Genomic DNA, 17,771 nt, shown 5'->3' with positions numbered 1-17,771 from the left:
TCAAGTATACTTGTGCCAAAATGGTGTGGTTTTAATATACTATTGGTACCATTATACTATCCTGTTTTGGCACAAGTATACTTGCAGTATACAACTTTTTATGTCTCTTTGTGAAAAATGCAACATAGTTTTCAAATAGTGGACAGTTCTTAAATTGTATCGTACTTCTCTTTTGCATACCTGTATTGTCTCTTGCTAGATAAGCACTTTTAGAAAACCAGGAGCAACGTCTGCTCTGTATCAAAAAGCTATAAAACTCTGCAGCAGCTCGTCTGTGTAGATAACTAACGAAAAACTAGTAGAAACTAACTAAAACACTAAAAGTCTGGAAAAAGTATGGAATTTTGATGTTGAAAAATTGTATGAATCCTGAGTGTGAAAATAAGCGGTCGGTTGGTGGCACTTGCTTCGGAGGACAGCGTCTCTCCCGAGTCAGCGCATTGGTGGTAGCAGTGAGCTGAGCTTAAGTAGTAACTGGATAGTCTAAATTCGGAGGAAATAATAAAAAATATTTGGTGACTACTAAATTAAAAAAAAAAAAAAAAAAAGCTATATTATAAAAGTATGTTTTCAGTCTTGACTTAAATATTGTTACTGTCTAGGGTCAAGAGCGCGAACAGTAGCTCAAATATGCTGGACCAATGCGGAATAAACCTCCTTTGTAGCCTTAACAGCTCTATTTGGTAATATTGTACTACAAGCCTCCTTAATAGAATGTATTTATGGAATGTGATTTCTGATGTCTACTATTTTATTATTTAAATAATTTAAGAAGTCATTGCAGCTAAGAGAAGAGCCAATGTCAACGGTGGAACTGTTATGGGAGGGATTAATTAAAGTATCTATGGTAGCAAAAAGAAATCTAGGATTATTTGTATTTGTTTCAGTTAAATTAGGATAGTGTGATGATCTGACCAGAGCCTTCCTATATTTAACCAGATGGTCCCTTCCTATGATGTAATGAACATGCAGTTTAGATTCCTGCCATCTCTGTTCTAACCCTCGTTTTTAGCATCATTAAACCATGTGTGAGCTTTTGTTTTTTTAAAAGACATTCTCCGAGTTTTAACTGGTGCTACACTATCTAAGATACCAGTCAAGGAGGTGTTGTAGGTATTAACCATCTCATCTGCTGATAAAGACTCAGGGAGTGGTAATGAGCTCAGTACATCAGAAAACTTTACAGCATTTGAAGAACTATTTTCCCAGGTTTTAATTGTACATTCCATGGTTTTGGTTGATACTGGCATACTAACCTCAAAAAGAAAGGCAAGATGGTCAGAAACAGTGAGATCTACAGTCACTACATTTTTAACAGCTAAACCATGAGAAATGACCAAATCTAAAGTATGGCGAGGACCTTTTACATGCAGGTTATAATCTAAGGAATCTCAAGAATTCCAAGGAAATAGAATTGGATTCTGTATCCACATGAAGGTTACAATCACCCACAAAATGAATCCTGTCACAATGGACTGTCAGTGAAGATAGCAGGTCACCAAATTCGGGCAAAAATGGTGGGTTTGACTTAGGTGGTCAATAGATAATTACAATACGAACAGTATTTAATGTTAATGTTAACACCTCAAAAGACCAAAAAAATCTATGACAATATCCTGTTTAATTCTATGTTCAGTACGGAAAACAGTAGCGAGTCCACCTCCCCGCCCCCCCGAATACCTAGTTTAAATACTTTGTAAGGCTGTTTTCGGTATTAACAGGTAGTCTGCTTGCTCGTTATCTATTAAGGTGAAGTCAATCTTTCTTATAATATCTTTTCCTTCTTGTAAAACCCAAACTTTCTTGCACACACCGGTCAGCCAGCCAAGTATTTAAGGCCTTAATTGTGCTAACAGGTAATAGACCTGACAAAATAATTATTTTTCAGTTGTTTTCTTATCTATCTATATCTATCTATCTATCTATCTATCTATCTATCTATCTATCTATCTATATATATATATATATATATATATATATATATATATATATATATATATATATATATATATATATATAACACGGCTTGGAAAAATAACCACCTCTGATTGGTTAAACAGCATTAAATGACCGTGCGTATATATAGTGTATACCATGGCTTGCATACTAATGAGCCGCTTCACACTAAATAAATCAGTACGCCCCACTACATTCTAAACTCCATGACAAACTACCATTTTATTTGTTATTAGTTACAAAACCACTACTAAAAATGAATGGCATTTCACTTATTTCCTTTAATCTATTTGGGGATGAAAATCCACATAACTGGTAGAACGCCAACTTTCTAAGTGAAGACAGCAGTCCATCTGATGAAAAAAATAAATAAATAAAATAAGTGCACCAGCAAGAACAGACACTACAGTTGATGAGGAACAGCTAAATGAAATAGAAGAAAACAAAGATTGAAAAAAAAAAAAAAAACTACAGCATGGACTGGTTAATCTCAACAACCTCTCGGTGTACTTAAAAATTCCAGTTCACCCGTGATGCCGTGGTGTCTGTTGTATTACCCTCACAGCTTTGCTGTTGTATGCGTGTATGTGTGGTTTTATTTCGCTGCCTTGCAGTTTAGAAATAAAAAATACAAGTGCGATTCTTCCACCGGGACCCAGCTCTGGTGGCCCCTTGCTGTTCAGTGGCTTCTCCCAGCTTGTTTCAGCCCGCTTGCTCAGCGCGCTGTTTAAAAAAGAAAAAAGAAGTTGCTTGTGCGGCTGTGGTGACCGCTGTTTTACCCTCACAACCTTGCTGTTGTGTGTGTGTGTGTGTGTGTGTGTGTGTATATGTGATTTTTCTTTACTGCCTTGCAGTTTAAAAACAAAGTAATAGCAGCATTATTCCTCCACCAGGACCCAGCTCTGCCATGTCCCGCTGTTGAGTTGAATCTACAGGCTTGTTTCAGCCCGCCTACTTGGCACACTTGGTCACCCACCTGGCATGGTGAATGTGTTTCTCCCATAGCTGAATGGCTGTTTGTATAAGCCTGTATGTTTTCCTATTACTGCCTTTGAAGTTGGAGAAAAAAAGGCAGTACACTTTTATTCCTGTCTAACACGCCGTAGCTCCTTGAGTCTGTGCTCCACTCTCGCATATGCTATAGCTGCCACATTGTGTGACTGCACGCGGTCCAGAACCTACGCTGGTGGAGGCAAGCCTCTCACCTGAGCGAAGGCGCAAGGATAGGAGCGATACACAAATGTTAACCTATAGGTGGGGTTCAAGGGGTGGAGCTAGGCACCAACAACCTATCATCTCCTGTCATCAATTAAATCTACCTTATTTAAACATTAGTCACCTCTAACTAGCTGTCTTGTGTTTTTTCGTTTGGAATAAACCTAAGCGATTTCAAGACTCATCAACTTTCATATACCTCAATAATGAAGTACTTACAGCAGTTGTTATCGGATTCAGAGGATTCCCAGGATTTTCCGCCATTACCAGATCATTCTCCTCCAGCTTCAATCCAGGGTCCATCCAGTCTTCGTTCTTTCTCCCCTTCTGGTATTTCAGTTACATCTGATCAGGCTCCCGATCAGGCTCTCGTCCAGGTTCCAGTTCAAATGTTTCCTACCGTTCCTGCCACTCAAACATCGAATCTGCGCCGATCCAAGCGACTTCGGCCTCAGGACGCCCCTCCGGATCGATTGTTTTGGAAGGACTGTCCCATGAATAAATTGATAAAAACCCTCCTTAAAAACGGTAACGCGATTCCAGCATGGAGTGATAGAGAGTCTCTTTTTATTCTCTATTGCAATTTAGTCTCAGCAGAACCAGTCTTTCCTCCGAAAAAAGATAATCAGCAGCGCCCAGCCATTCAGCGTCCTAATACAGACAGCAGGCAGTCTATTCCGGATCAAATCACCCCTACAACTAGCACCGCTAACCAGCAGCCAGCCATTGAAATCCAACATTCGCAAATATTTAACAAGATAAAATCATTTATGCAGCCTTTTGCCGATACTCTATCTTCGGTCAGTTCTCAACTGTTGGATCTAGATAAAAGGGTATCTAATATGCAACAGGGGAAACAATCTACAGCGCTGTCATTAATTCCAGCATCAAATACTGCAGCGCCACCTACAGCTTCTTCCAGTCCAGCCCTAATTTCAGCCAGCGAAGCAGATCCTCCAATATACAACCTCGCTACCGCCTGTACGTACGGATCCTCCTCTCCAACTATTGTTAGACGTCACACTATCTCCACAAATCAGATGTAACATTCTCGAAGGTAAGGACATTAATCTTGTTTCACTATTAATGACGAATTCGGAATTCTTGGACCATAGAGTAGTGGATTGCGGAGATTTGGCAGTAACTCTAAAATCCAGAGATCCCAGACTGTTTAAAAATCTTACATTAGGGGAATTTGTCCTTGCGTTCTACATATTCAGAGATGTGTTACTCTCGGTATATCCTACTAGGGAGCTGAATTAGACTCATATGAATACTAAATCGTGGAGCTGTCTGTCAGATACGGAGGGACTATGTTTTTTGAGTATCATAAAGCATTCTCTGCAAAAGCAGCAGCAATATTGGCAGCAGATAATTACATCATCAATTGGGCACAACCTGACCCAGATCTATTTAACAGAATTTTTGGTGGTTTAAGAGCTAACGCATGTGGGATCTGCACTTCAATAGCTCGCTCAACATCCCTCTGCCCTAAAGCTGCAATGGCATCAACTTCTAAAGCACCTGGTTTCGCCGCTAATTCATACAGGTCTTCAGTACCTAAACCTATACATTCTTCAGCTCCCCTCGATCAATCCACAAGGAAAGACAAATACGGGCGCAGTATTAGATTTTCAGGAGGAAGAAAAATCTGCAACAATTTCAATACTGGCTCCTGTTCGAATAGGCAATGCAATTTTATCCACATGTGCAGCAATTGCGGAGACGCTCGTAAGAACATAAGAAAGTTTACAAACGAGAGGAGGCTATTCGGCCCATCTTGCTCGTTTGGTTGTTAGTAGCTTATTGATCCCAGAATCTCATCAAGCAGCTTCTTGTCTCCTTTGTCTAATCTCCATTTGTGACCCCTGGTCCTTCTTTCTTTTTTCAGGCTGAAAAAGTCCCTTGGGTTGACACTGTCAATACCTTTTAGAATTTTGAATGCTTGAATTAGGTCGCCACGTAGTCTTCTTTGTTCAAGACTGAACAGATTCAATTCTTTTAGCCTGTCTGCATATGACATGTCTTTTAAGCCTGGAATAATTCTGGTCGCTCTTCTTTGCACTCTTTCTAGAGCAGCAATATCTTTTTTATAGCGAGGTGACCAGAACTGCACACAATATTCAAGATGAGGTCTTACTAGTGCATTGTACAGTTTTAACATTACTTCCCTTGATTTAAATTCAACACTTTTCACAATGTATCCGAGCATCTTGTTAGCCTTTTTAATAGCTTCCCCACATTGTCTAGATGAAGACATTTCTGAGTCAACAATTTTCATAGATTCCTTCTCCAATTTCAGTATCTCCCATATGATATTTATAATGTACATTTTTATTTCCTGCGTGCAGTACCTTACACTTTTCTCTATTAAATGTCATTTGCCATGTGTCTGCCCAGTTCTGAATCTTGTCTAGATCATTTTGAATGACCTTTGCTGCTGCAACAGTGTTTGCCACTCCTCCTACTTTTGTGTCGACTGCAAATTTAACAAGTTTGCTTACTATACCAGAATCTAAATCATTAATGTAGATTAGGAATAGCAGAGGACCTAATACTGATCCCTGTGGTACACCGCTGGTTACCACACTCCATTCTGAGGTTTTTCCTCTAATCAGTACTTTCTGTTTTCTACATGTTAACCACTCCCTAATCCATGTACATGTGTTTCCTTGAATCCCAACTGCGTTCAGTTTGAGAATTAATCTTTTGTGCGGGACTTTGTCAAAAGCTTTCTGGAAATCTAAATAAACCATGTCATATGCTTTGCAATTATCCATTATCGATGTTGCATCCTCAAAAAAATCAAGCAAGTTAGTTAGACATGATCTCCCTTTCCTAAAACCATGTTGACTGTCTCCCAGGACCCTGTTACCATATAGGTAATTTTCCATTTTGGATCTTATTATAGTTTCCATAAGTTTGCATATAATAGAAGTCAGGCTTACTGGTCTGTAGTTACCTGGTTCAGTTTTGTTTCCCTTTTTGTGGATCGGTATTACGTTTGCAATTTTCCAGTCTGTCGGTACCACCCCTGTGTCAAGAGACTGCTGCATGATCTTGGTTAGCGGTTTGTAAATTACCTCTTTCATTCCTTTGAGTACTACTGGGAGGATCTCATCTGGCCCAGGGGATTTGTTTATTTTAAGAGCTCCTAGTCCCTTTAACACTTCTGCCTCAGTTATGCTAAAGTTATTTAAAACTGGATAGGAACTGGATGACATGTGGGGCATGTTGTCAGTATCTTCCTTTGTAAAAACTTGTGAAAAGTAATCATTTAATATATTTGCTATTTTTTTTTCTTCATCTATGATTTTGCCATTTGTATCTCTTAAACATTTAATCTCCTCTTTGAATGTTCTCTTGCTGTTGTAATATTGGAAAAACATTTTGGAATTGGTTTTAGCTCCCTTAGCAATGTTCATTTCTATTTCTCTCTTGGCCTTTCTAACTTCCTTTTTGACTTGCGTTTGCAGTTCTGTGTACTCTTTCTGCGTACTTTCTTTTTGGTCCTTTTTTAATGCTCTGTAAAGTGCCTTTTTTCGCTGAATATTTTTTTTTAATTGATCTATTAAACCATTTTGGCAATTTAGTTTTACATTTAGATTTGTCTACTTTAGGGATGTAATTGTTTTGCGCCTCTAGTACTACATTTTTGAAGAACAACCATCCTTCTTCTGTGGGTGTTTTCTCTATTTTACTCCAATCTACTTCTGTTAGTCTCTGTTTCATACCTTCATAGTTTGCTTTTCTAAAATTGTAAACCTTAGCTTTAGTCATTACTTTTGGGGTTTTAAAAAACACTTCAAATGAGACCATGTTGTGGTCTGAGTTTGCCAGTGGTTCTCTGACCTCTGTTTTAGTTATTCTATCTTCGTTATGTGAAAAGACTAAATCAAGGCATGCCTCCCCTCTAGTCGGTGCCTTGACAAATTGTGTTAGGAAGCAGTCATTTGTCATTTCCACCATTTCTATTTCATCCTTCGTGCTACCCACCGGGTTTTCCCATTTTATTTGGGGGAAGTTGAAATCCCCCATTAGTATGGCTTCTCCTTTGCTACACGCATTTCTAATGTCATTGTATAACAGATTATTGTGCTCACCGTGTGAATCTGGCGGTCTATAGCATACTCCTATTATTATGCCCTTTGAATTTTTGTCCGTTATTCTGACCCATATTGATTCGGTTTTATTTTCTTTGTCCAGGTTTAACACCTGGGCTTCAAGACTGTTTCTTATGTATAGCGCTACCCCTCCTCCTCTTCTGTCCTGCCTGTCTTTCCTATACAGTGTATACCCACAAATATTATATTCGTCCCCATCACTCTCAGACAACCAAGTTTCTGTAACACCTATCACATCATAGTTACCTGTTAGTGCAGTAGCTTCAAGTTCTAGAATTTTGTTTCTGATACTTCTAGCATTTAGATAAATACATTTAATGGTTGTCTTATCTGAGTTGTTGTTCTTGTTTTGATGTGGTCTCCCTTCTGTTGTTTTTTTGTTGATTTCTCCCCCCTTCCTTTCTAGTTTAAATGCTTCTGAACCTGCTCGAGGATCTTTTCTCCAAGTAGACTGGTTCCCTTGTTATTTAAGTGCAGTCCATCCCGTCTATACAGATAGTCCTCGTTGTAGAATGTGGTCCAATGATCAAGATAGGTGAAGCCTTCCCGTGTGCACCACATCTTCAGCCATGCGTTTTGATTAATTATTTCCAGCTGTCCATATGGTCCTTTGCAAGGTGCCGGTAGTATACCAGAAAATACCACAGTTTTGGTTTTCTCTTTTAATTTCCTTCCTAGCTCTCTGAATTTGTTTTGCAGGGATTTTGGTCTGTCTCTTCCGATGTTGTTTGTACCGATGTGGACGACTACTACCGGGTCGTCTCCTGTTCGTTCTAGGAGCCTGTCCACGTTCTCAGTGATGTGCTTGACCGAGGCTCCCAGAAGGCAGCACACTGTTGTAGTAAGGGGGTCCAAACTGCGAACTGAACTTGCTGTGTTTCTCAATATGGAGTCCCCAACAATCATGACCTCCCTTCTTTTTGCTGTCTGTTCACCACTGTCAATGGGGTCCTGGATGTTGTTCCTTTCATTCTCTTGTTGATGCCTCTGCTCATCAAAATTCTGAAGTGACTCAAATTTGTTGGTTATTTCGATTTCTGGTGGTTGTGTTTGAGGAAGTTTCTTTTTTTCCCTGCTTCTGCCTACCTGAACCCAGCTGTTCTGACCTTCTATCTCCCTGGTGGCTTTCAGTCTGTTAGGGGTGATGCAAACTTCCATCAATTGTGGGTGTGCCAGTTCCTCAAGATCCTGTTGCTGTCTCACTTCTTCCAGCTCCATTTCTAGCATTTATGCAAATCCTGGATCGCGCGGCACTTTACGTACACTTGTTTTAGCTCCGCTGGGTTTTCTCGGATTTCTCACATGAAGCAGGTGTTACAGATTACTGGCTTGAAGAACCATGTTGGGGGGTTTTTTTTTTTTTAAGTTTAGTTTCTTCTGCAGCCGTCAGTACTTCTCCCACTCATTGTCGCTTCCACTCGCTGTCGCTGGGAAGACTGCCTCGTTTAACTGAGTTGTTCTGCTGTGCTGTTGGCTCCTCCCCTCGCCCGTGTCTCAGAACGGCGCTAAATTTGAATCAGCTGCTCCGAGTTTCAGCTTGTTTGTTATCAGAAAAACACACGCGGCTGTTTGACTTTGAGCTGCTGCTGTGTTTCCCCAATGTCCTCTGTTTTCTGATTAAAGCAATTCAAGATGCAATTTCTCCTTACTGCTTCTAACTGCTCTGTACTTTTCCACGCCTGTACTTCTCCCACTCACTGTCGCTTCCACCTCTGTTAGCTCACGCTAATACAATCTGCCCTTTAAAACGCAAGTGACTTTCCCCGATGCTCACAGTCTTTACTCCTATAAACATCCCGGCATTATCAAGTAAATTACAGAATCCTTCCTTCCTTCTTCCTCGTTCAAAAGCAAAAATCTTTATTCAGCGACTCAAGAACCACAATTAGTGCAATCTGTCATCAAAAAATAAATTATAAAAGGATTGATAGTCAGTCCATTTTAGCTCCTCCTTTTCCAGTATATAGAATTAATCCTATCGCCCTTGCCACGAGGAAACTGTCAGGGGAAAAAAAAAAAAAAAGCATCTCATTATTGATTTATCAGCACCACAGGGGTCAAGCACCAGCAGCATTAACTCATTAATTCCCCAAGATCAATTTTCCCTACGTATCATTACACAGGGGAGGATGTTTATATCTCGACTGCTAGCGATGGCATCAACAGCAAAAAATCTGGACTTCTATATAAATATCTCCTCAGAAGCTAGGAAAGACATTAAAATGTGGTTTGAGCTTATTCAGCACTGGAACGGTCTCTATGTTTTATGATGATTTAATTTCAGCTCCACACGATATGGCTTTATTTACTGATGCCTTATCTCTGGGATTCGGAGGTCTATTTAACAATCAATGGTTTTGCAGTACATGGCCTGAGGAAATCGAAAACATATCTCCTCATCTAAAATCCACAGCCCTGCTAGAGATATACCCAATAGTAGCAGCTGCCCAGCTATGGGGTCATCTTTGGTCTAAGAAATCAATACTATTTTACTGTGATAATTCAACTACAGTGCATATTATAAATAAAGGACGTTTCTCTTCCCCTCTTAACATGCAATTGCTGCAGCGGCTAGTATGGATTTCAGTCTCTAATAATTTCCTAATACAAGCTCGCCACCTACCGGGCATTTTTAATAATGCAGCTGATGCTCTTTCTCGTTTACAAATTTCCAAATTTCACAGTTCGCTGCCCACAGCTTTGCAATATCCAGCAGCAACGCCACAGTTCAATCAGCTGATTTTCAACTAAATCCAACTATTAATAAACTTCTTAATTCAGCTCAAGATTACATGGCATCAGCACTTGCCCCATCTACCAGATCCTCGTACTCTGCAGGTTGGGCATGTTATGTAACTTTTTGTTTACAAAGCAGGATTAATCCTACTCCATTCAACCAGGACTGGATCATGGTGTTCATAGTGCATGTAGAGGACTTTCTACATCTGGCACCAGCTATAATCAGACTATATTTGTCAGGAATTCAGCTTCAATTTCACTTGAGGTCTGTCAATTCCCCAACTCTATGATCAATTCCAGCGGTTCGTCTCCTTTTACGAGGAATTTCCAAGTGCTCTCCAGCTCCTTCTTCTGCTCGCCTGCCTATTTCTGTAGACTTTCTCAGTAACTTGATTTCAATTCTGCACCATGGCTGTTTTTCTCCATTCGATGATTTAACTATGGAACTGCATTTTTCGGGTTTTCGAGATGTTGTGAATATACAGTACCTTGTATTGCCAGCTTTCCTACCCTCGGTATCCGCTGCAGTGACCTCATGCTCATCCCAGATTCTCATTTCATGCATTTCAAAAACAGATCATCTGCGACAAGGACAATGTATTCAGCTTTCTAAGATCAACTCTCCTCTGTGTGCCTTCACTTCCATGTTGAAGTACATTGCAGAACGCAAGGCCATTTCATCCTCCGACCCTTTGTGTATCAATTCAAGCTGGTCCATTGTATCAAGGCATTGGTTTTCAACACACCTTTCCACCGTGGTGTCCAGAGCAGGTCTTCCTTCGCAATTCTACACTCCTCATTCATTTAGAATAGGGGCAGCTACTTCAGCTGCAAAAGCCAACATTAACCAGCAATTAATTAAAAATATGGGGCGCTGGACTTCATCCGCAGTCGAAACTTATATTCGTTCTTCATCATCTGAAATATCCTCCGCACATCAGTCCATTGCTAGTATGTCCGGAGTGGGGACGACCTTTCTGCCTGAGCCACCAAAGATTTCCCCCTAAGAAATAAAATTAAAAGAAAGGGTTTTTTTTTTCTTTAGGGTACAGTATACTAACCCCTTTGTCACGTTAAGTGTTTGTGTTCTTTCCTCTAAATGTTTTCTCTTTTCTTCTTTCTTATGCTTTGGCGGTTCTCTCTTTTTTCTTCTTCACGTTGCGTCAGCGGGGAGCCGGGGTCCATCTTTTGGGGGGTTAGTGACTCCTCTTTCTCCAACCCTTTGTTAAGCTCCGCTTCATTTATCTCATAGAGGAGGGTTCTCCATGAGTCAGAGGGGACCCCCGGCCAAACCCATCCATCTGCATGTATGTTTCTTTTGGAATTCTTCTTTCAGGTCTGATGCCTCTATGTGAGGGTCCCCATGCGGTGGCATCCCTCGTGTTTGTCAGGTAACCTCAGAGACGGTGCCCCTCTCGTATGTCGGGTCACCTCAAAGACGGTGGCCCCCCTCCTGTTTATCGTGTCTATCCATCAAGTAAATGTTGGGCCTTGAAGAGGCGGAACCCCTCTCTCCATGTGTATATGTTTACTAACTCTGTCAATAAACACTATCAGGGGCCATAGCTCCGCCCTGTGAACTGTTAATTGGTGATGACAGACACACCCAAGTGGAGCAGTCTGGGCAGGTATAGGAGTTCGCGGTCCCTAGTTGGATCGCTGGACATCCCTGCACATAAATGCGTAGAAGCTGAGAGCATCCCACGAGTGGCCCAAAGCATTTTTGTACACTTTCCCGCCTATACCGCTGCTCCCTACTTTTCTCAAAAAAGTCTGCTTAGAGGAAGCGTCAGTTCTCCTAGTGGCCCCCAGGAGAGTATGGTTTTCGACCCTGTGCCAGCTTTTGCATGGCCAGCCCTGGGAGATTCCACTTCACTTGGATCTCCTCAGTCAGGCAAAAGGCTCTTTTTGGCACCTAGAACAGGGCAGGTTCTGGCTATGGGTCTGGCCCCTGAAAGGGTCTGCTGGCTAGCCCTAGGGCTATCAGATGTGGCTGTGGGTACTCTGCAGAGCTCTAGGGCAGACTCCACTAGGTCTTTGTATACCTGTAAGTGGAAGTATTTTCAGGTTTCGTGTCTGGCCAGAAGCCATAACTCCATATCTTGCTCTGTGTTAGTCATCTTGCAGTTTCAGATCTGCTTGATGCTGGAAGGTCACCTTCCACCTTGAAGGTGTATTTAGCGGCTATCTCTGCTTGCCATGCCCCCTGTAGATTCACTGTCTCTGGGTGCACATTTTTTGGCTACTCGTTTTCTTAAAGGCGCTTGGTGATTACGCCCTCCTAGGAGGGCTGTTCTCCCCGAATGGAGCCTAAATATTATATTGGAGGCTCTCATGAAGGCCCTGTTTGAGCCCATACACTCCATAGAGCTGAAGTACTTGTCTATGAAGACAGCCTTCCTCTTGGCTATCACCTCCGCTAAGCGTGTCAGTGAGCTGCAGGTGCTGTCTGTGCACAGCTCCTGAATGCGTATTTGGGAGGATGGCAGCAGGGTGTGTCTGCGCACCAACCCTGCTTTCCTACCCAAGGTGATTACAGCCTTCCAAATTAATCAGTCTGTGGAATCGGAGTCCTTCCATCCACCTTATTTCACTTCAACAAAGGATGAGAGATTGGGAATTTCCTCTGCCCAGTGCAGGCATTGAGATGCTATGTGCATAGGACAAGAGCTCTGTGTCCATCTGACCAGCTCTTCGTTTGTCACGGGACATGAACCCAAGGATAGCCTGTCTAAGCAGCGTTTGTCGCACTGGATTGTGGACACAGTTTCAACTGCGTATAATGGTGCTGGCTTGCCCCCACTTGGTAGGGTAGCCAGACACTCCACTAAGGGTTGGCTACATCTCGACGTCCGATATTTATACTGTGGCTGGCTGGGCTTAGCGGCATACTTTCTGGTATAGAGAACTCAGTACTATCTACCAGAAGGGCAGGAATATCCCTTACCTAATGTAGTAGTCGTCGTCTTCTCTTTCAGGGGCCAGGGTTATGGTAGGTAACCAAACGTCATTGTGGTTCACACAAACTTAACTGTCAACAACCCAATTTTATTTTTTCAGGTCATGTTGCTAGGTAGAAACACAAATCCCCTGTTCTAATTAAAAGTTTTAATTTGTTACTCTCAGTACCCGTAGTCATTTTGGATATTAGATGTAAGCTTTCACACTCTTGACTACCTCCTCTTGGCGCAGACACGTGTACGTGGAGAAAGGAAAATAGTGGTTAAAGTTATCAATCTTCAGGAATATGAACACATCACAGCTATACCGCTTCACTGTTAACACAGTAGCTGTCCATCTCTATGATTCTTCTGTTCGTTGCTAATAGTACAGGTGTCTGTTTTTGAGACTGAATAAAGGACAGTCGGACAAAAAACGAAAATGCTACACAACAGATTTGAAATTGCACGTTGTTGAATTTGCCGAATACATGGTAGTCGCAGTGCTGAAAAAACAGGACATAACTGGAGATGAAACAAAGACAAACTTAAATATAGCGAAAGAAAAACGAGCTGATAAGATGAGGAAAGTGTTTGTGGACATGTGGAAACATTTTGTTTGACTGGAGTACCGTACTTTGAATGACTGATATACACTGTAACATGTTCTACATGTCAGTGCAACGCAGTGCTATATTTGTATGTGTATACTGTAGTTATGGTTCTGATTAACAAAACAAAATGAATGTATTTGTACAGCTGGAAATGTAATGTTATTGTACTGCACCGTATGCAACCCTAAGATGTTTTGTTTACCTGTTATTAGATGGCACACTGTTTAGTTTGTTTTGTTTTTTTTTCTTTTTTAATTGATGTAAACGGCACTGTTTAATACCTTTCTTTTAAATTTGAATTAATGCCACAAAAAATTATAAAAGCCAATGCAGCTGGAGCTATTGTCTAAGTATTGGAAAGAAATGTTCAGTAAAGCAAAGAAGGTACGTTCTTGAACTTGTTTGGGTACTTGATAAGCTAAAATAAAATAGATTAATACAGATCTGATGTGGGATGTATAACTTTATTTTAATTATTACTTAAAATTTTTTTAAAACAGAATAGTTTCTAGCAGTTTAATTAAAAATGAAAAACAACAGTGTAAAATTATTAATGGAATATAATGTTGCAAAACGGGTAATTTCGAAACTAAACCTGTGTAAAAAATAAATTTTGAAACAAGTATTTTAAACACAAAAAAGGTGTTTTCCTAAAATTGAAGTCTCAAAAAAAGGGGCTGGACTGGGGGGGGGGCACTTTTACAACCTACAACCTATTAAACCATTTTTGTGGTAAAATAATTACCGTACAGTTAAAAAAAAAAAAAAAAAAAAAAAAAAAAAAAAAAAAAAGCTAAAACAAGATTTGTTTAGCTTACCTCCAAAGCCATTGTGTCTTTGTGTGCTTAATTTTGTGGTTTTGTGCAAATAAAACTGTCAGCGACAGCGAGTGGAAGCGACAGCGAGTGGGAGAAGTACAGAGCAGTTTAGAAGCAGTAAGGAGAAATTGCATCTTTAATTGCTTTAATCAGAAAACACAAGACATTGGGGAAACACAGCAGCAGCTCAAAGTCAAACAGCCGCGTGTGTTTTTCTGATAACAAACAAGCTGAAACTCGGAGCAGCTGATTCAAATTTAGCGCCGTTCTGAGACACGGGCGAGGGGAGGAGCCAACAGCACAGCAGAACAACTCAGTTAAACGAGGCAGTCTTCCCAGCGACAGCGAGTGGAAGCGACAATGAGTGGGAGAAGTACAGGCGTGGAAAAGTACAGAGCAGTTTAGAAGCAGTTTGAAAGCAGGCTGACAGCTGCAGAAGAAACTAAACTTCAAAAAAAAAAACCCTCAACATGGTTCTTCAAGCCAGTAATCTGTAACACCTGCTTGATGTGGGAAATCCGAGAAAACCCAGCGGAGCTAAACCAAGTGTGTCTAAAGTGCCGCGCGATCCAGGATTTGCATAAACTAGTAAGTATGCTAGAAATGAAGCTGGAAGAAGTGAGACAGCAACAGGATCTTGAGGAATATTGTGTTCAGTTCTGGTCACCTCGCTATAAAAAAGATATTGCTGCTCTAGAAAGAGTGCAAAGAAGAGCGACCAAAATTATTCCGGGCTTAAAAGGCATGTCATATGCAGACAGGCTAAAAGAATTGAATCTGTTCAGTCTTGAACAAAGAAGACTACGTGGCGACCTCATTCAAGCATTCAGAATTCTAAAAGGTATTGAGAGTGTTGACCCAAGGGACTTTTTCAGCCTGAAAAAAGAAACAAGGACCAGGGGTCACAAATGAAGATTAGACCAAGGGGCATTCAGAACAGAAAATAGGAGGCACTTTTTTACACAGAGAATTGTGAGGGTCTGGAATCAACTCCCCAGTAATGTTGTTGAAGCGGACACCCTGGGATCCTTCAAGAAGCTGCTTGATGAGATTCTGGGATCAATAAGCTACTAACAACCAAACGAGCAAGATGGGCCGAATGGCCTCCTCTCGTTTGTAAACTTTCTTATGTTCTTATCTTCTTATGTCCATGGACTGAGAAAGCACGGTAACAACTGTTTTTAGAATGCTGTTTTGTAAATGTCTGCATTAGTGCTTTGTTTTGCAATCATTTTCACAAATTTTCTTTGTATAGTATACATGCAGTACCATTGTATGTACACTTGCTACTATTCCATTTTAATTTTTTTTTGTCAAATCGACGATTATTATCGACATTTATTTTAGAAAGAATTTACGTTTTCTTTATTTTACAATTCAAGCAGAGAATGGGTGAAATCAATTTATGCTTTAAAAAATGCCATTGAAAACATCCCATTTAGCGAAACCCCTTGATCATATCAACAAAACCATGGTTACCACCATTCTAATTGAAAATTTAAAAAATGTCTCAAGTAAACCGTAGAAAACGCAGCATATAAAAGTGTATTACACAGACTTTTATAGCATAAATTTACAAGTAAAAATATTATGTGCAGAAGAAAACATTAGATAGTGGAACAGAACTAACTTGCACTTATTATTCGGAGCCTGAGCTCCACCCCTGTCCTGGTTCGGCTCAGCTGGACTCACTGGAAGGTGAACAGATGGGCCCGCTTTGTCCTGCCGCGGAGACTTCAGCCATCGGCCAGGGTATTCTGCACAATATTCATTAAGTGTTTTTGTCTTACGCCCCATTTTCAAATCAAACTAGTAGCTGTCACTGTATACCTAAATCAAAAGCTTCTCTACACCTTAACCTGCTAATTTCAAAGTAGGCGCTTTGAATGACAGGAGAATGAAAGTGCACAGCTGGTGCAGGTCTTGATGATTGACAGTCATTTAAGCAAATGAGAGCATTCTAGCACTGCTTCAGTCAATGAGATCTGTCAGAACAGAGTAAAAATACAGTACTAACAGACCACTGAGATGACTGACAGCACCCCCCAGCCATTCAGAGTGGAACATAGACAGGACAGACAGCAAGTATAAAAACTACACAAACTAGAGAGGATTTCTAAATGATTATTTTTGGTAAAAAAATAAAAATTAGTGAGTGGTTTTACTGACGTTTATCATATATGCATTTATTTCAGTCAGAGTAGTTTTTTGGGGAATTAGACATTTAACAAGCTTTACTGATTAATATCGAAAAGTAGCAAGCCTAATTATATGCGTCTGTGGCAAGTAAATAGAACTGAAGAACAGCTCAGACTTGTGAAAAATAAGAGAATAAAAATCACAATGATTGCAAACCTCATTAAAAGGTTAGAGGACTGAACATATCAGTTAACATTACAGCTTAATTTGAGTAACTACTTTAAGCTTTTCCCAATGCTTAACCTACATGATTTCTTGTTTATTTTATAAAGAATTTCATGTTACTGTACTAATATTTCTGACTTCAAAACATTCAGCTCATGCTATTGAATTTCACTGATAAAGGTTTTAACATTTTTTCCACTTGACTCAGTTACTTATACTGTGCAGATTTCACCTACTTTAAAATATAATACAATGGCATATACTTTTAGAACAGAGTGTACCAGTATTTTGTTCTGTGTACCTTCTTTCTTCTACAGCAAAGCTAATGTAAAGATAAGCCTACCGTATCACTGGTATAATAAAGGGATTGCAGGCCCTGCGGCAGTGACGCCCTTGAAAGTCTACCCTAACCTGTTTGTAAACCAGGGTGGAGATGTGGGCTCTGCTTGACTCATTATTTTAGTAGCCTGCTCATCATAATTTATATTGGCAGGTGGGTGCACACTTCTGAGGACATGAATGGACGTATTGTAAGTTGGAAATAAGTAAAAGCCTTTTTTTTATGCTTTCAGTTGGGTTTTGGGGTAAATGAATGCAGAAAAATGCAGTATCACTGTGTTTCTTAAGATTTATTGGTAAAAAGAGACATTGTCTAAAGATTTAATGTTTAAAGGTTCACATGTTCTCTCTAAAGGTCATTTGTAGTGTAAGGTTATTTATTTAAAGCTTTGGTGTTTTGATCGTAATAATGCAACTGAATCAATAAAGGCGTTATTTGAACGAGGGAGTTGCATTGTTATCGAGGAACACGCGGTGCCATCATCAGTATTTACTACAACTTTGAAAGTTTTTATTTTTATTTAAGATGTTTAATTAACGTCTCAATATATTATTTGAAGCTTTATTTTCATATTTTCACACACCTTTTTAATTAAATAAATGTCTGTCTTTCTGTATAAAGGGAAGGTCAGTGCCTTGGGTAATCACAATTTCCTCACATTT

At 40.1% G+C, this 17,771-nt stretch overlaps 1 protein-coding gene across 7 annotated transcripts in view; it reads left to right on the top strand.

Moving 5' to 3' along the window:
- The window catches only part of si:ch73-103b11.2 (myosin phosphatase Rho-interacting protein), a 253,084-nt gene that overhangs the window by 156,970 nt on the left and 78,343 nt on the right, over positions 1–17,771 (top strand). The window contains exon 1 of one of the 7 annotated variants that reach the window (XM_041229194.1): positions 17,198–17,299. The exons of the other annotated variants lie outside the window; for them this stretch is intronic. Coding sequence (XP_041085128.1) covers positions 17,285–17,299 — 15 coding nt within the window. The 5' untranslated portion in view covers positions 17,198–17,284. Of the gene's footprint in view, positions 1–17,197; positions 17,300–17,771 lie in introns of those variants that run through there. 7 annotated transcript variants of the gene reach the window in all.

The sequence above is a fragment of the Polyodon spathula genome, chromosome 26 (genome assembly GCF_017654505.1).
Source record: "Polyodon spathula isolate WHYD16114869_AA chromosome 26, ASM1765450v1, whole genome shotgun sequence".
NCBI classification, from domain to species: Eukaryota; Metazoa; Chordata; class Actinopteri; order Acipenseriformes; family Polyodontidae; genus Polyodon; species Polyodon spathula.
The sequence above is the reverse complement of the archived record's forward strand: the minus strand, read 5'-3'. Positions and strand labels throughout refer to the sequence as shown.